At 46.2% G+C, this 19,051-nt stretch overlaps 1 protein-coding gene across 2 annotated transcripts in view; it reads left to right on the top strand.

The window, feature by feature from the left end:
• Tbcd (tubulin folding cofactor D) overlaps positions 1–19,051 on the top strand; it is a 163,518-nt gene that overhangs the window by 114,357 nt on the left and 30,110 nt on the right. For both annotated transcript variants that reach the window (XM_021654200.2, XM_021654203.2), the window contains exons 18-23: positions 2,397–2,477; positions 5,017–5,090; positions 5,781–5,898; positions 8,320–8,380; positions 9,520–9,542; positions 14,376–14,407. In XM_021654200.2, the coding sequence (XP_021509875.1) occupies positions 2,397–2,477; positions 5,017–5,090; positions 5,781–5,898; positions 8,320–8,380; positions 9,520–9,542; positions 14,376–14,407 (389 nt within the window). The remainder of the gene's footprint in view (positions 1–2,396; positions 2,478–5,016; positions 5,091–5,780; positions 5,899–8,319; positions 8,381–9,519; positions 9,543–14,375; positions 14,408–19,051) is intronic.

Below are 19,051 nucleotides of genomic sequence, written 5' to 3'. Positions count from 1 at the left end.
AATCTAGTTCCTGACAGACAGATACTGTATGTTCTCTCTGGTTGTGGGGCCTCCTTTCTAATCGTTACCTAAGAAATCAGGAAAGTGAAAAGAGACCACGGTCGGGGGAGTGTAGAAGGATCTCTGGGGAGAGGTGTGTTAGGTCACGGGGGAAAGTGGGGAAAATGTGTGGAGGCCTTTACCTGGTGAGGGGCTGGGGGGGGGGGAAGTAATCCTAAGGGTGGTTGAAAATCAATAGGGAAACATTTTATGTTTACTTAAAAATGCAAAGTGTATGTGGTACATATTCAAGGAATTTAAAGGAGGTTATACCGCTTAGTTGTAATGCTGCCTCCAAAAGTCACAGACGATATCAGCTACTTTTCTGTTGCTGTGATTAAATGCTATGCCCAAGACAACTTTTAGAAGAAAGAGATTAATTGGGCTTATGGTTCCAGAGGGATAAGACTCCATTGTGGCAGCAAGCGGCAGGCATCTCAGCCGAGAACAAGAAGCATAGTCGGTGGGGCCTTTTATCTTGCAGCCCACCCCAATGACATGCTTCCTCCAGAAGGTCACACCTACCTAAATGTTCCAGAACAGCGCTACTACCTAGGGACCAAGTGTTCAAAGGTCCGAGACCGTGGGGACATTTTTCACTCAAACTGCCTTGTTATTTAACGAAGACCCCAGGGCAGGAACCCTCATTAGTTACGGGTTAGGGAAGTTACAAGAGACTTCCAGGTGAGCTCGTTTATTGCTGCTGCCCCAGTCACCTTCTGGAACTGGAAGGTGAGACCCTGCTGCTGAAGATACAGTGCCCTTGTTGGAGTTGAGCTGGCACCAACTTGGAATGATCCTCCCTGGGGTCCAGCCTTCACAGCATCTGAAGGCACTATGCAAGCTACTAAGGGAGAAAAGCCATTAACATTTCTGTTCAGCTGAGAAGACTGTGAACCACAAGAGTGGTCACACGGCAAAATATGTGCAGGGGAACAATAGTGGCACTTATATTTTGGGGGCAATGAACAACAGTCTAATTGGACTTAAGGCCTGTTCAGTAGGAGACACTGGTACTGTCAACCTAGCCAACTACCCGTGCCTGGTGAGGTCATGGTCCTAAAGGAGAGCCTGCAACTGCCATTTTTCTGAAGCAGTATAATTCCCAACTGCTTTCTAAATACCTATCCTTATATTTATAGAGACTATAGCGCTTACCTCAAACCAAAGAAACTTCTTTTTGCAGCGGAGAGTCCATTCCAGAAATCCACAACTGGTGAAAATGTGGAGACTGACTGTCCTTGGTACTGGTCCTCAGTTGAGCTGTAGCACAGCTCATACTCCAAGGCTCAGGCAACATCATGGAAGAGGAGGTGGCAAGGTTTTCAGAGGACTAGAAGGTATTCTGTGAGATAGTGTCTTCTCTGTGGGACAGGGAAGTGTACGTTTGAAAGCTTAACAGCAGTTTGCCTCAACAAGACCTGCACCATGACACCTCCAGTTCACATTCCAGTGTAGATGGGGAAAATCACACAAGGCTCCATCTCCAGATGAATAGCTACAGGTAGTTAATGGCTGCTGGCAGGGAGAATCAGTCTTCTCCAGGAACAAGCCTCCTGGTAGGTTATCTAACCCCAAGTGGCTATTAACCCTTAAGCATATTAAATGAAACCAGCAACACTAAACTAACTCAGCAGGTTATATTTACACATATCCACCCATCAGTAATTGAAGAGGTCATGAGGTTCTAAGGAAGTTGGAGGGCAGACAGTGGGAGTTGTATGAAATTGCTTAAAAAAAAAAAACAAAAAAACCCCAAAAAACCACAAACTTAAAAAGCCAAATCAAATGGAATAGAAATAACTTTAAAACAACAACAAAGCCAGGTTTGATGGTGCACTGCCTCCAGTCACAGCGCTTGGGAGACAGGCGTCATGATCTCTGTGAGTCTGGTGCCAGCCTAGGCTTCATAGCGAGTTTCAGGCCAGCCAGGGGTACACAGTCAGACTCCGGCTTCAGACGTGAAGTCCGTTCTTCTGTGCTGTTGCGTGCCCATGGCATGGATGGGTAAGCGCTTAGCCTCCATCAGCTGCACGTGCATGGAGTGCTGCTCCAGGCCTGGTCCTGGGTCTGCTGCTGTGTGCACCGTTTCTAGGCTAATGCTCTCCTGTCTTGAGTAACTGCAGGTGCAGGGAACGTTGGGGTCATCAAGGAATGGCCAAACTATTTTTCAGTGTAATTGCTTTAGTTTTTATTGTCAAGCACAGTGTATGAAGGTCTGGCTCCTTCATGTTCTGTTGTATTTTTAATTTTTAAATAATACATAACAATTTCTTAAGAGGGATTGATAAATATATGTGTCAGTGTACCTGCTCATACTTGCCCCTTTCTATAGCTCTTAATACTTTGTTTTTCAGTGTGTTTATTGCTGGCTTCCAGGAATACACCAAGCCAATGATTGACCACCTGGTCTCCGTGAAAATCAACCATTGGGATGGGTAGGTTTTGTGCTATTGTGACTCTGAAAATTCCTTTTTTCTCCCCCAATGGGAGAAGTTTAATTGAGCTTATAAGTTCATTCGTCTGTTTTCCCATCATAGAAAAACTATTTTAAAATAATTATTTCTGAGAAGTAATGAAAATTTCAGTTTCTGTGTGTGGCATGCTTGTTACTGGTCTAGCCGTCTAGTTTCACTTCTGGAGCTGTTGGTCAGGCAAGTCCAACATGTAATTGCTCCAGAATACCCACGTCAACGTCTAACAGGGAAACTACAGCCTGGAGACGGGCAGTCTAGGCACCTGCAATAGCCTGGTCTTCCCAGTAGGTTGATTTGATTCTATTCTGATTCTGTTCGGCTTGGCCTCCCTAGGTATTTTATATGTTGTAACTTAAGAGCCAAGCAGACATTTTGTTTATTTGTTTTTGTTTTTCGAGACAGAGTTTCTCTGTGTAGCCCTGGCTGTCCTGGAACTCACTCCATAGACCATGCTGGCTTGGAACTCACAGAGATCCGCCTGCCTCTACCTCCCAAGTGCTGCAGTTAAAGGCATGTGCCACCACTGTCCAGTCAGCTGAGCAGACTTTAATGGTAGCTTTCATAGTTAAAGTGGATGGGGCCATCTTGGTATTTCATAGGTGGTTCAGTGTGTCTTCAAAGAGGAAAGGCAAGTGTGTGACTCAGAGGAAAGCAGTGACAGTGTTTTGCTACTGTCTCTAGGCAGGCCTGGTCAGTCACTGCAGTATAATCATGGTGTCCCTTCTAAATCCCAGAGTCTTAAGTGGGTCTTTGTAGTCCACTGGGGACTGTGTTCAGCTACAAAACAGATGCTGAGACTCACAACCAAACATCGGGTGATGTGTAGGGAGTCTTGTGGAAAAGTGGGAGGAAAGAGAAAAGGACCTGGAAGTGACAGGAGCTCCACAAGAAAACCAACAGGGCCAACTAACCAGGGCTTGCTGAGACTGAAGCACCAACCAAGGACCATGCAGGAACTGGACCTAGGCCCCCTACACAGATGTAGCAGATGGCCAGCTTGGGCCTCATGTGGGTCCTCTAGTAAGGGATGTGGGGACTCCATCACGCTCAGACTCACTTGCCAGCTTTTCGATCACTTCCCCCTGAGGAGACGGTCTTGCCTGCTCACAGGGGAAGAGGCCAGGTGCAGTCCTATGCAATTTGATGAGCTGGGCTGGATGGGAAAGGGAGCTCCCTGTTTCTAAGGAAAAGGGAGGGGGTTACAACAAGGATGTAAAGTGAATAAACTAAAATAAAAATATTTTTTAAAAAACACATTGTAAATATGCAATTCATGAGTTAGACTAAGGTTTTGAACTTTTGAAATCTCTGACTGATTTTCAGTTGTTCTTCCCTGTGTTTTGAGTTAGGCTTTCTGTTTAGCTGCATGTACACCTGTAAGTTTTCATCTTCCTGGTATATCTGCCATTATGAAATGTTCCTCTTTGTTTCATAGATTTTGTTTCAAGTGTGACATGATTGTGAAATGTGTGCATGGACTGTCAGCCTTCTCTTTAAAGGGGCAGACTCTCAGTGCCCTAGGTCTCTGTCTCATCTATGTATTATTCTTTCTCATTTTTTTTAAAAGATTAGTTTTAATTAACAAAATAAGAAAATAGTGAAAACATTTGCAGAGTTATGCCTGAATTGGGATTTTAGTTATGAAAAATGTTCATAATTAATTTATGCTAATTGTGATTGAATTTATATCTACAGAATGTATGTTTATATTTATATATTGTGCCAGTATGAAAAATTATTTTCAACAAGCCAGTAAATAATGTTCAGTGTTTAAAACTATAAAAAGATACACTAATGTCTCAGTAGCACAAACTGCATACTAAAATTTTATGCTTTTCTTTTAAATATGAAACCCAATTAACAACACAAATGAAAGTTTTTAAGTAATCTTTTCAATGTATTATTTTGCATGCTATTTTCCACATAAATAATATATTTTAACTAATCAATGTAAAATATTGTACAGTAGATTTTCCACTAGCCCTTTTCAAAAGAAAAAAGTACACTTTGCAAATAATGCACTCTATTACTTGAGGAAGGAAAAAATACATCACTCATATAGAATGAGTTTTTATGGTAAAGTATTTTACCCTAAGTATTCATAAAGACTAGTCAAGTGTGGTAGTGAGAAGGGGGAAAGTGTAGAACAGGAGTTCAATCTGTAACTGACTGTGGACTAACTCACTACCTTTGGACTATTCTTTCTCTTTATATGGTCCTTAAAAATATAAAAACTATCTTTAACTTAGAGCTAACAAAAGAAACCTTTGGCAGTCTTTGACACTCTGCCTACACATTGTAATTTGTGTTATCACAAGTGTCAGAATTCTTTTCCTTTTTAGTTAAATAATATTCCCTTGTCCGTGTCGATCACATTTTGCTTATCTGTTCATCTCCTGAGAGATGCTTGGGTGCTTCTGTCTCAAGGTTGCTGTGCAGAGTGCTGGTATGAGTGTGATGTGGGCATCACTCCTTACTAACAGCCACTGTTGCTTCCCAGGGCCATCCGCGAGCTGTCGGCAAAGGCTCTGCACAACCTGACCCCACAAGCCCCCGAGTACATGGCCGCTCATGGTAGGTGTGCACCATGCGCCCCTCCCCCGTGCATGCACAGCCGAAAGACGTGCTGTGCTCCTAGTGGACGAAGATGTCCTGTATCTGTTGCTGAAGACAAAGCCTAAGTCAGGGCTAAGTCAGGGTAGAGCATGAAGACAAGCGCAGCATTGTCCAGAGGCGGCTTCAGGCAGCTTCAGGCGCAGGTGCCGTCTGCACACTGACGGACTGTGGTTGCACTGCGCATGTTAAGAGTGATGGTGAATTCTAGGGGCTCAGTTGAGTTTTTGGTGCCTCGAAATTGGTTTGTACCTAGAATTTAGAACCCATTTAGCCTTTTCATCCCTAAATGTCAGAGGTCGAAGTTTTTTTGCTCTTTTTGGGAAGAAATAATGAGTGGAAGTTCTGTCACCTCTCATGAATGTGTGGGCTTTGCTCTACCTGCCACTTCCCAGCAGGTAGAGGTGCAGATGGGAAAGCCTGCAGGCGCGCAGGTTTGTAAGCCTTTTCCTCAGCTGTCCCTCACTGGGCGTCTGGGGACCTGGCTGTGTGTACGGATTCATAAGCTGTGTCCTGCCACACTGCTTGGTTGCTCAGGAGGGAGCTCTGCCCACCAGAGACAGTGGTGGTGACCCCGATGGAGGTGACTTTCAGAGGAAATGCTTGTGAGTCATGTGTTGTTCCGTGTGTCTGTCAACCCAACCCCTGCAGTGTTCCCAGCTCTGTTGTCGATGACGCTGAGTCCAGATCTGCACACACGACACGGGGCCATCCTCGCCTGTGCGGAGGTCACCTATGCCCTGCACAGACTGGCTGCACAGAGGGACAGGTAGGTGGTGTCGCCTGCGAAGCCGGTTGTAATGGTGATTGTGGTGCGGGAGCAGCTTGACTGCGCTGATGTTGGTCGTTGGTGTTTTATGTCGAGGGGGTCAGTGGTTGGGGCTGCTCCCTCTTTCAGGGCAGGGCTGCTGCTTGGCAGTCACAAGGCTTCGGGGCCACCTCTGCTATCTGCTGTCTCCTCGTCCTCCCAAGAGTGTGACCCAGACAACAAGAGCCAAGACACCTCTTCAGAGGTGGCACTGAGCAGCTCACTTGTCCCTCTGCAAGTGAGTGTGTATCTGTGTGCATGTGATGTGTACTTGTGTGCCACAGAACACACACAGAGCTCACAGGAAACACTGGGCATCTTCCTCATCTTCCACCTTGCTTGAGACAGCGTCTTGCTGCGCAGGAAGCTAGCTGCCCTGTGAGTTTCGGCTGATTCTCTGGTCTGTACCTCCCATCTGCCTGGGATTACAAACAAATGCACTCCTGTGTCTGGAGCTCTAAGCTCAGTGTATTTGACTTGTGGGGTAAAGTATTTTCTTCATCAGTCTTCTCCTCGGCCCCCATTTGTCATGTTAATAATTTAAATTACTTGAAATTTAATAATTTAAATTACTTGAGTGAGGCAGCAGTGGCACATACCTTTAACCTAGCCACTTGGGTGGCAGAGGCAGGCAGATCTCTAAGTTCCAAGATAGTCAGGGATACACAGAGAAACCCTGTGGGGCAGGGGGCAAGAGAGGTAAATTTGGGAGTTTGCCTTGAGTGTTTCTCCTCATGGCAGCATCTGTAACATAACTGCAGAGCAGAAGTGCATGCACGGTGGATCTTGCCAGAGCTTGTCGTTTCCTACGCCACTGTGCAGTTGCCTCTCAAAGGTAAGGCCTTGGTGCTAGGCGTAACCCGCCCTTCCCTTCAAGCTTGAGACCCGGACTTAGGTCATTTCCTGTTGAGTTGTGGCTCCCTTGCTCAGGTGACAGCAGATGGGTACATGGACTTCATTTTTGCCTCTCAGTCCCAAGGAATACTGGTTGTCCCTGGGCCCCAGAACGCAGCTCACATTCTCTGTGGGTGGAACGGATACCTACTGTTGGTGACCTTGCTGTATTTGGTTGCAGTAAAAGGCACATGCACCGTGGCATTCCTCAGCAGTGTGTTGTGATGGTGCAGGACATCTGAGACCCGTCCCAAGCTGTCGGCTCTCTTTGTGGCCCCAGGGTGTTAGGCAGTACGTGGTTCTGCTCAACAGCATGAGCTTTTAGGCCCCGGGGCACTGGGACTCTGTATGGGTGTGCCCAGCACCCAGCAGACCAGGTCTCTCAGGGAGCTAGAGTTAGTTACCACAGCTCTGCCCAGCAAGTAGTGGACAGTGGACCCCCAGGGTGCTGTGGCTGTGCATGGTTCACAGGTGATCGCAGACCCGTAAGGAGTTGACATGGCACAGCTCTGCCTAGGGCATGCCATAGCTCAGAAGAAAGCAGATGTTAAGTGTGAACCGTGCTTTATCCTATGGCACCATGTGAGTCAGGCAAGGCAGAGCTCCCTGGGGAGCAGCAGCCTTTCTAAGGACACAGAAGGCCCCCTGGAGGGGGTTTACCTCTTCCACGCTGTCAGCAGGAGCCTGACGTTCAGTAAGGGCACTTCTGTCTTGATCACAAGCTTGTGTCTGTCTTCAGCAAATTGACTGGAGGTCAGAGCATAAAGGTAACACTCTCAGATGCCTACCTGTGTACCCAACACAGATGGTGCGTGCACGCGTGTGTGTGCAGATGTACCTGTCCATGTGTGTATGTGTGGAGGCCTGAGATTGGCATTGGATAGGTTACCTTCCCTGGTTGCTCTCTGTGTTATTATTTGCTTATATTTTAAATTATATTTAGGGGCTAGAGACATGGCTCAGTGGTAAAGAGCATTAGCAAAAGACCCAGGTTCAGTCCCAGCACCCAGATGATGGCTCACAAACTTTTGTAACTCCAGTTTTAGGAACGCTAATACCTTCTTCTGGATTCCATGGGCATCAGTCATTCATATGGTACATATACACATACAATCTGGTAAAAATGCTCATACATATAAAAAAATGTTGAAATTACACTTACTTATTTTAGAGAGGGAGAAGCAGAAACATGAGTTTGCCGTGATGCACCTGTGGAAGTCAGAGTACAACTTGAGGGAATCATTTCTCACCTGGGACCTTGTGGGTCCCAGGGGATGAACTTAGGATATTGGGCTTGGCAGCAAGTGTCTGCACCCACTGAGCCATCTCCGCAGCGCCCAACACAGCTTTATTTAAGGCAGAAGTGGGACATCTTCAGATTGTGGGAGCATGAACAGAAGCTATCTTTCTGAGCCTGTGTACTTTTTTCTGGGAACTTGGCTCCAGCTTAACCCTTATTAACTCAGAGTCCTGTCTCACCTTCTGCAGGCCTGTCACAGACTATCTGGACGAGAACACAGTGCAGCGCCTGAAGCAGATCCACCAGCAGGTCTGTGTGGCCCACCTGGAAAGAATCACTCATCTTGGGTTGACAAGGGCATGGTGGCCCTGTGGGCTTTTCCACCATCATTACTCCTGTGGGGTTTATCTGAAATTGGTAGTTGGGCTAGCCTTGTTCTCTGGGGCAGAGTCCATCTAGCTGGGTGGGCATCGTGATCTCTGGGTCTCAGTGCAGGCCTTACCAGGAGTTCCCAGCTGAGGGATGGCCATGTGCCCTGTTTGGAGCAGGAAGGCCTTCTGGAGGGGAGGCACCCATGGACAAAGGCCTTTGGTTTCTGCCTGTGCTCCTGGGGCCTGGAATTTAATGCTGAATTTTGCACATTTGTGGGGGGGGGGGAGGCACGAAGAAAGCATGTATGGTTCTGGGATTTTGAGATTCTCAAAGCCTTCTATGACATAAAAGAAAAAAAGTAATTTAATTCTAAGGAATTAAATGTTTTGTTGTTTCTTGTAAATATTTTTCTATTTCTTACGATTTTCCTCTTTCTATAATAACAAACCGTCTTAGATCATCATGACTATGGTGAGGCTGTTTCGTTAGTTTTACATTTCTTGCTTTAAAGTGGAGCCCAGCATTCTTCCCCAGGGTTGGAAGTAAGGGCGCTCAGGCAGCAGCCCCATGTGGTGGCTGAGAATATGGAGCCCTGTGTCCTCTGACCAGGGTTCCCTGTTTCTGAGGAGCATGCAGAGCTGGCTGCTGTCTTTATTTTTGTGAGAATTACAGATCCGTGTGAAAGGTCAGAAGAGCTGATAAGTGATGTGAATGCCGAGCAAGTGGCGGATGTGCTCATAGCAGTGGACTAAGTTACTTCTGAGTTTGAAGACAGGAAACACCAGAGCCATTTGGCAGGATTAGTTTATGCCTGAGAGGCCATCGGTGGACCAGGCTGAAAGGGCACCCTCTGTGTTCATGTGTGTGCCTTAGTTTTTCAGAGATACGTACCTGAAGAACCTAAGCAAGGCCAGGCACAATGAGGTGGCCTTTGTCCTACCTTCCTGGTTGACTTTCTGGCAACTAAAAGCTCTGCTCTGTCATCCTGCCATCATTCTTGTGTTCATAATAGTCACTATTATATACATAACAAACTATTTAACCTAAATGACTGACTTTTGATTCTTTAATTTTAGCTTTGTGATCGTCACCTCTATAGGTAAGCCTACAGAATTAAAACAACTTAGGTGTTTAATGGAAATGTGTGTTGTCTAGAATAGCTTCTTCATTGAAGCACTTGAGTTACATTTGTGTGTGTGTTTGTGTGTGTAAAACATAGGCCATACGCACAAGTGGAGGTCACAGGACAACTTGTAGGCGTTGGTTCTTTTCTTCCGTCTGTGGGTTCCAGGTGAGACTTGGTGAAAGGAGCCTGTGCGTGCTGAGCTATTTTGCTATCCCTTGCTGTACTGTTAAGTAGCTAATAGCTCGCCTTCATAGATCTCACTATTGTCTGTTCACCTTGAAGATGTGCAGCTGTCACTCAGCCCAGTATTCAAGGGCACGAAGGTTGCAGCTCTTTGGTGTCTTTAGGCTTTTTTGGAAGCTAAAGTGACAGGTCATATCACCCCATATTTCACTGTGTCCTTGGCAGTTCTGTGACTGAAGGGCAGTTCTGTCCTGCCCAGATGAGCAGGTGTTGCCTCCCTGCTCTTGTTGGCTGTTGGCTCTTGGGCCCAGAGCTCTTGAGTGCTTGCTCTCTGCAGTCTTCCTTCTTTAGAGGCTGTGCAGGTAGGATAATATGTAAAGCTTTTAGGTCTGTTTTTTTTTTCTCTCTCTCTCTCTTAGTGTGTGATTTATCCATATTATTGTGTATATTATTTTCCTGTTTTGTTTTATTTTACACTGGGTCTTACTATGCCTCACTCTGTTCTTTTAAAAATACTCACTTTAATCTTATGTACATTGGTGTTTTTTCTGATGTCTGTCTGTAGACAACACATATGCCCAAGGAAGCCAGAAGGTGTCTGATTTCCTGCACATGGTTTTTAGCTGCTTCGTGGGCACTGGGAATTAAACCTGGATCCTCTGGAGAAGTAGCCAGTGTTTTTGACTATGGAGCCATTTTTCCAGGCCTGAGAACTCCTGTTTTTTGTTTTGTTTTGTTTTTTACTTAAGGTAGGGTCTCTTTATGTTGCCTTGGCTGTCCCAGGACTCACTGGGTAGATGCTGGCTTGGACTTACAGAGATCAATCTGTCCCCCGAGTCCTGGTAAGACATACACCACCACACTTGGCCCTGCCGCACTGGCGGTTCTCCCATGCTGGGAGTCTTTCATGCCTGTTTTGTTTGTTTGCTTTTGTTTTTCTGTTCCCCAGGAAGCAACGTGCATTCTTAGGGTATCATCTCAATTCATGGTACAGTATGGAATGAAACTGCTGGGCATATCAGCATGTGTCTTGGTGTACATGGGTATCCCTTTTCTTGGGTGCCTCGCGTTGGTTTTGCTGGGTCATGTGGTCGGTGTGTATTTTTAAGATACTAATAGGTTGCAAAGCTCTCCTCTGTGGCCTAACAGGACTGCTCCTCCCTTCGGGGGTGGGGAGACCAAAGAGCCAGTCATTGAGTTCCTGTTAGAAATAGTCCCTGTTCCCCTCACTTTGGGAAACCAATTGGTTACTGAGCTACCACAGGCTACATCTGAGTGGAGGTTCTAGGTTATATCCATACATGGTCCTTGGTTGAATGTCAGTCTCAGAAAAGACCCTGTGCCCAGATATATTTGGTCCTTGTGGAGCTCCTATCCTTTCCCCATCAGACCCTGAAGATACCTGATAAAACAGGATCAGATGAATGGGGAGGAGGTCCCCCCTATCAGTGGACTTGGAAAGGGGCACGGTGGAGATGAGGGAGGGAGGGAGGGACTGGGAGGGAATGAGGGATCGGGACATGGCTGGGATACAGAGTTAATAAAATGTAACTGATAAAAAAAAATAAATAAAAAAAAAAAAAGAAAAAAAAAAAAGATACTAATAGGTTTCTTCATCTATCACCCAACCCAACCCTTAGCCCTGTGTCCTAGCCTTTTTCACACCACCGTCTTTGTATTTTGCAGTGGCATACTGTAGTGATACTGTTCCTAGTTTGTTTTGTGTGTGCGATTTACGTGTCCCCAGTGACTAGGTGATGCTGAGTATCCTGTGGTGATGAGCACTACCTGTCTTCCTGTGGAGTGACCCATTTTGTCCCCCACCCTTTGAAACAGGGTCTTTTTATGTAGCCTTGGCTACCCTGGAACTCCCAGTGTAGACTAGGCTCGCCTGAGACTCACGGAGATCTTCCTGCCTCCCAAGTGCGTCTGCCACCACGTCCAGCCCTCATTCGGTTTCTTAAAAATATTCACTGTCTGTCTTGATGAGCAGTGAGAGTTCTGTATATTCTGGATTTGGTTCTGTAAGATGCAAGATTTCCCTGGTTTCCTCCCACTGTTTAATTTCTTGCTGTGTTGTTTCTTTTTTGGTACAGGACTGAGCACTTGCTGTCCTGTACTCTTGAAGTGGGAAGCCTCACCTCCTGTGCACCTTACTGACTTTTCCGCCTTTGGGAGCAGACAGAGATGTTGGGTGCATGCAGTGAATTGTGCAGTGCCTGGGGTCTTTTGAGGGGCCTCTGGGCCTGTCAGAACTGTCTGTCACATAAGTCTCACCATCTTAACCACTTCTTTCTGTGAGGACTTTGAAATGTTTTTCTTGCTTGCTTTTGTTATAGTCTGCTCCTGAACCTGTGCAGGTTTGAGTAAAATTCCTTGCCTTTTTTTTTTTTCCCAGCAGTAGAATGAAATGGCTTCCAGAAAACTTACTAAAATAGTTTAATTTGGGGACCTGGAAAGATGGCTCAGCAGTTAAGAGCACTTGCTGCTTTTCTAGAGGACCCAGTTTTAATTCCCAGCATCCATATGGCACCTTGCAACCATGTGTAACTCCAGTTTTGGGGATTTAGTGCCCTTTCATGGTCTCCATGGGCACCAGGCTTGCAAATGGCACTCAGAAATATATGCAGACAAAACACCCATTCATATAAAAGTAGTTTTCTGATCCATTTACAGTGTTTGCCTAAGGCTCCACTGTTGAAGTAGTGTGAAGATTAGGAGAACACTGTGATTTTAGTTGGAGAGCTTGTAAGCCACGGTGTCAGAGTCCCCAGACGGGAGCCTCGGCACCCCGTGTGGATGGTGGTGGCCGTGCTGCTGCAGAGGTCTGTCAGGGTGCTTCTGAGCAGTGTTGGAAGGCACACGTGCTGTCTGTCCTGCAGATGTATTAAGCTCTTTGAATAGTTTACATATGGTGATTATGCTCATCAGTTTTAATTTGTAAGATCTGGCAAACTGTGACAGAGGTATAGGCTGCAACTACCACCCTAGGGTAGACAGACTGTCATGGTGCTCGGTCACCTCGGGACCACCCCCTTGGTCTCTGCAGTCCATGCCTTTCCCAGCCAGCTTTCTGCTGCTCTAGGTTAAAATGTTTCTTCTGCTCTTTTTAATCTTCGGTTATTACATTTGTCATGATTTTTTTTTTAACATATGCAAGCTCTTAAAAATTTCTTCATTTTCTCTGTCTTTCCCCCACTTTCCCTCCTCCTTCTGCCTTACATTTACTTCCATCCTTTTAGACAATATGAGCATACAGTGCTTGCATTAATGACCTCATGTGTGGATTTTATCAGCTTGAGTATTTCTGTGTTGTTGACTCTTTTAGTGGTGGCCATATTTTCCTGGTAGTTCTCCATTAATTTCCATTTTCTGAAATTCCCATTTTTGGACTTGGTCTGTGTGTGTGTGTATAAAATTATGATTTTGTTTGAATAAGACTACATCAAAGCCTTTGTCCAAAGCAGTGCCAGCCTGCTTCTGATACACAGCTACTATGAGCATCTTGCCATGGTCCTTCCTTCCTGGCTGATGGAGCTTGCTCTCAGCCTGAGTAGATCTCAGGCGTGTCCTGCCTTCTTTCTTGTGCTTTCTTCTAGGCTAGAGTCCATCCTGGCACATGTGGCTGAGTGTCAGCCACAGTCCTCACCTGCTCTTCGTACCTATGCTGTAGGCTCTCTGGCCTTGATGGCCTCACCCACTGCCCACCCTTCTCTTTCCAGCCTGTCTTGACAGGACAGCCAGGGTTCTACTTGGGTTCACCCACATCTGCCCGTGGAAATTTCTGTGGTGGTGCTCTGAGGGACTAGAAGCCGCCATGCTGTGCAGGCTTCCAGAGTCTGCATGTATCCCACTTTCTTTTTTTTTCCCCTGGTTTCCTAATTGTTTAATGCAGATTTTGTTCGTGTTTGGCCTAGGAACCAAAGCCTCCCAAGCCAGTGCTGCTTTCTCATTTGAGCGCTTTCCATCTTCTGCTGGTAGCACTACTGGTCAGGTAGCTTCTGGCAGGCAGGAAAGCTGATGGATGAGCATTATTGTACCATGTGAAGATCATCTTGGTATTGTTGTGAAGTGTGGTTAAGTAGCATTTGGGATTTTTTTCTGTGTTCTAGGTCAGTGATGACCAACTGTCCTTTGAAACCCCAAAGGACAGGAGTCTGCCAGAGGATGGTCTTGTCATAGTGCTTTCTTTTCTTTCTTTTTTCTTTCTTTCTTTCTTTCTTTCTTTCTTTCTTTCTTTCTTTCTTTCTCTCTCTCTCTCTCTCTTTCTCTCCCTTCCTTCCTTCCTTCCTTCCTTCCTTCCTTCCTTCCTTCCTTCCTCCCTCCCTCCCTCCCTCCCTCCCTCCCTCCCTCCCTCCCTCCTTCCTTCCTTCCTCTCTCTCTTTTCTTCCTTCCTTTCTCTCTCTTTCCTTCCTTCTTTTCTCTCTCTCTTTCCTTCCTTCCTTCCTTCCTTTCTCTCTCTCCTTCCTCCCCCCCCCCAAAAAAAAATATAGCTCATACTTTTAGGAACAAAATCTCCTATTTAAAACTGTCATAGTTTTTGCTGCCTGAAGTTGTATCTATGGCTTGGTGGGGTGTTTTATGTGTAAAAGATTTTAACTGTCTATTTCCTTTGGTTTTCAGGGGTCTGGGAGGAGAGCTTATGAGACAAGCAGGTAGGTCTGGCGCCAGATGCTGCTGTCCTTCATTCCATTAGGGGGAAGCGTGTCCTGAGGCCAGGCCAGGCCTCCCAGAACTGGGTGGTAACTGTTCCATTCTGTTGGAAATCTTGCCCTTGGCTTGTCCCGGGATTCTGTGAACATGCTCCCTTTCTGCTCATGTTCTACTATGTTCAATTACTCCATTTCACAGCTCTGGGGCTCTGATCTGTCTTGCATGCCATAGGACTGGTAGCTGTGGGTGGTCAGCTGCAGATTTCTTCTTTACACTGTGTTGTAAGTGCTGCAGAGCAAGGAGTGCTTGTTTCCCAGATGGTGTCCATAGGGATTTCACAACGTAGTAACGTGAGATCCCTAGTTAGCTGAATGTGACAGCAAACTCAGGTTCTTGCTGGCTTATCTGAAGGGTATCCCCAGATATCCTGGCCAGTACTGGCCACATTGGTGGCTAAGATTCTGGTTTGGGTGGGTAGCAGGTTTTGGTGTGCTGGTTTGGCCCACATTGAGACTAGTCAGAACTGTCAGTGTCACCCTTGAACTGCCCTGCAAGTCCGGGCAGCAGTTCCAAGTGGGCTCTGGCTGCCTTGGGGGAGAGCCCTCTCCCTGCCCTCATAGCCTGGTCATCTGGAGGCTGTATACAGTCTACACTCAGAGGGCGTGGGTGTTCGGCTGTGGAGGTTACAGGCAGGTCTGCTGTGAGTCCTGCTATTACCCGTGCGGGGGTCAGAGTCTCATGCATGGGTGGTCTTCGAGAGCCCCTGCATTAGGATGGAGAGCTTGAGGCTCTCTGGATCAGTCTGAGAGCGGTGCCTGCTGCAGTGCCCTCATGCTGTTACCTCTGCCACCAAGAGCTGGCAGTTGACAGTCAGAGCAGAGCAGAGGCAACAGCACCTAGAGGCACAGGGGTCCTGACAGGCTGCTCAGTATGTGTCCCAGACTGCCTGTACAAGGGAGTGGCCAGTGCCAAGGAAAACCAGAACTGAGCCCAAGCAGTGTCTGCAGAAGTCCCATACAGGAAGACAGGATCTGTGTGCTGGATGTGCCACACTATGGAACCCTCATCCAGAGCTTCCCGAGGAAGGCAGTGAGCACGTGTATAAAATAGAGAGCACTGAGGCCAGTGGCAGCTAGAGGACTCTGCTGTGTCCGGAGCGGACATGGTGAGGACCCATAGCATGTTGGTCTTGGAGCTACTGGACATATATGTCCTGCCCCTCATAGATCTCAGCCACTCATAGATTAAGAGCTGTTTTGGAGTCAGTGGGTTAGAACTCCCCACACCGGGAAGTGGCTGAAGAAAAGCTGAGTGGGGGGTAAGGCTTTAAGAGCCTTTCTATAGCTGTCCCTGTGGCTCTCAGGTGAGGTTCAGTGGCTCCTGTGCTACCAGGACTTCTGTGGTAAAGCAATGAGTTTTTCTTTCTGTTCCTTTCTTCTGTTTGTTTGTTTTGAAGCGATACATTCAGGTTGAGTGTTTGAAGTCTGCTATCAGTGCACTGGGTAGCAGCTAGCCTCACAGTCTGGAGCTGGTTCTCACTGATGTTGCTCCTGGTGTTGCTGCCAGCATAGAGGCTTTTCTTGCATCTGAGCGTCCATAAACGGCTGCTTCTATAGGTCTGAGTTACTGGTCAGACGGTCATCAGGAGGGCCAGGTTGAGCCACACTTGTGCTGCACCTTTGGAGATTGCCAGCTGAATTCAGGAGAGCGTATCCAGTTTCAGGCACCCACAGCTGAGATGACAGGTCTTTGTTGCCTTCTGTGTCCCTTTCACACCTCTTACCTACCCCATGGGGCATGAGCCTGCAACAGCCACTTTCTTCAGATGTGCAGAGGTACCAGCTCCACTTTGTCTTACACATGTCAGCTTAGGGGTCTGGGTTTGATGGTTAATGTGGAATGCTGGAACTGTAGCCATACGGCCTCTGGCCAAGATGGGAGTGTGATTTTCTTAGATCCCTGTTAGCAAAGCAAAACAACAGTAACAACAAATTTCTTACTTTGAAACACCTACTAACTCATGGTAAGTTCCAATAGTAGCAGAGCTATGTGTCTTTGTGAGCTGCTCCCAGTGGTGATGTCTTTTGTAATACCATGTTCTTGGAGCCAGGATATGGACAGGGTGCCATCTTGCTTCCTAGATCACGGTATGATTGTTTCACCACTGTCTCATATATAGCTTTGTCTAGCCTGGATCCCACTGTGTAGACCCTGCTGGCCTCAAACTTGCACTGATGTTCCCCCATCTCCTGGGTGCTAGGATTACTAGCATTTGCAGACAGTGGGTGGCTCCTGTCACTGTTTATCTGGCGATGTGAACATCTTTTTGAAAGATTCTGTTTTGTGTTTGTGTGTATTTGTGTCAATGGTATGTGCATATGAGTGTGGAAGAACACAGCAGATCCTTGAAGGTGGAGTTATAGGAAGTTGTAAGCTGTTTGATACGGGTGCTGAGAACTCCAGTCCTTGGGAAGATCAGTAAGCATTCCTGACAGCTGAGCCACCTTTCAGCCTTTTTAACATCTTCTTATGGCATGGCCTTTTTGTTTCTTTTTCTAAGCTGATAAAATATACTTAAAATTCATATGTAGGACAGACCTCCAAGAAAAGTAATTTTAAAGATAATGAGGACTGCTGGGCACGGTGACACAGGCCTTTCATCCCAGCACTTGGGAGGGAGAGGAAGGTGGATCTTTGTGAGTTTGAGGCCAGCCTGGTCTCCAAAGCAAGTCCAGGACAGCCAGGACTACAAAGAAATTCTGTCTTGAAAAACCAAACCAACCAACCAACCAACCAACCAACCAAACAAACAAACAAACAAAAACCCGTAGAAATAATGAGGACTTGAATTCCCAGCACTTTAACCATTTCATAAACTGTTCAGAAAGAATGCTATTTACTGGGCACAGGGTGATTGTGGAACATGGGATTGAATTCATGTCAAAGTGTTCACAGTCTCTGTGAAAGGGCTTTTCATTGGATGGATAATATTGCTACTCTTGGTCATGGGAAAGAATAAAATTGTGTATTCTTGCCTCACACAGAGTCCAAACCATCTTGTGATTCCTTAAAAACTTGAGTTTGAAAAATATAACCAGAAAAATTTCAAAAAGACTTGAAGACATTATTTCTTTAACATGTTACTTGATTTGGAAATTTTCAAATTTGCACAAAGGTAAAGACAAGTGGTATGATAATTCCAGATGCACAAGTTAAACTTACTGTTTATTTTTTGGTTTTGCTTTATTAATTAATTAATTTACTTTATATTCTGATCCAGCTCCCCCTCCTTTCTTTCCTTCCAGTCCCTCCCTTTCACTTTCCTCCCCCCTTCTCAGAAAAAAGGGGCCTCCCATAGATGTTAACCCACCTTGGCATATCAAGTTGCAGTAGGTGAGGTGTATCTTCTCCTGTTGAGGCTAAACAAGACAACCCAGTTAGGGGAAAGGGATCTAGAGGCAGGCAACAGAGTCAGAGCCCTGCTCCTGCTGTTAGGACACCTGTTCTCTGAGGTAATGTCTATCTTTGTTGCTGGGGTGTATTTCTTGTATGCAGCAGAATGTTGGATCCTGTTTAAACATCCATTCTGTTAGCCTGTGTCTTTTTATTGGGGAATTTGTTCCATTGATGTTGAGAGATATTAATACCCAATGATTATTAATGATTATTTGATGTTGGTGGTGATTGTGTGTGTGTGTCCATTCCTTCTTTTGGTTTTGCTGGTGTGGACTTACTTATTTCCTGTATTTTCCTGGGTTCCAGTTTTTCTTCTAGTATCTTCTGTAGGTCTGGATTTATGGATAGATACTGTTTAAATTTGGTTTTGTCTTGGACTATCTTGTTTTCTCCATCTATGTTGATTGAGAAAATTTTGATGGGTATAGTAGTCTGGGCATCTGTGGTCTCTTAGAGACTGCAAGACGTCTGCCCAGGTCTTTCTGGCTTTTAGAGTCTCTGTTGAGAAGGTGGATGTAGTTCTGATTGATCTGCCTTCATATATTACTTGACCTTTTTCCTTTGCAGCTTTTAAAGTTCTCCCTTTATTCTGTACATTTAATGTTTTGATTATTATGGATTTTGCATGTTTTTCCCCTTGGCTTCTCTTTCCTCTCAATCTTATGACCTGAGTGGCCTGGGTTCTTGTGACCAGTGAGGCTTCAGATCTTGTTGTAGGATGTCTTCACTAGGATTTTTGTGTCCTAAAGTTGCCTCTGAGACCCATATTACCGGGAGTCCCTGGTGCCTGTGTGGCCTCTGAGAAAGCAGGCAGGGTTGTGGGGCAGGTTATGGGGTGCAGTTTACTGCTGTTGGGTGTGCTTTCAGAGGAGTTGGTGGGCATGGGTTTGGCAGGGAGCAGGGAGAATCTTCCCTGTTATCCCTGGAGCCTGTAGGCCTCCAGGAATACAGGCGGGATAGTGGGCAGGAAATGGAGCACAGGTTATGGGGTGCGGTTTACTGCTGTTGGGCGTGTTTTCAGGGGAGTTGGTAGGCAAGGCCTTAGGGCGGGGTCTTACCTGCTGTCTGTTCTGCTAGTAGGCCTGTGGGAATGCTGGCAGAGTTGTGAGGGGGAAATGAAGCCTACTGTTGATACTTTCCTGCTCCCTAGCACCTGCAGATTTCTAAAGCAGGTCTCATGTCAGCAGAGT

Source organism: Meriones unguiculatus, chromosome 7 (assembly GCF_030254825.1).
Source record: "Meriones unguiculatus strain TT.TT164.6M chromosome 7, Bangor_MerUng_6.1, whole genome shotgun sequence".
Lineage (NCBI taxonomy): Eukaryota > Metazoa > Chordata > Mammalia > Rodentia > Muridae > Meriones > Meriones unguiculatus.
This window is presented reverse-complemented; position numbering and strand designations above follow the sequence as displayed.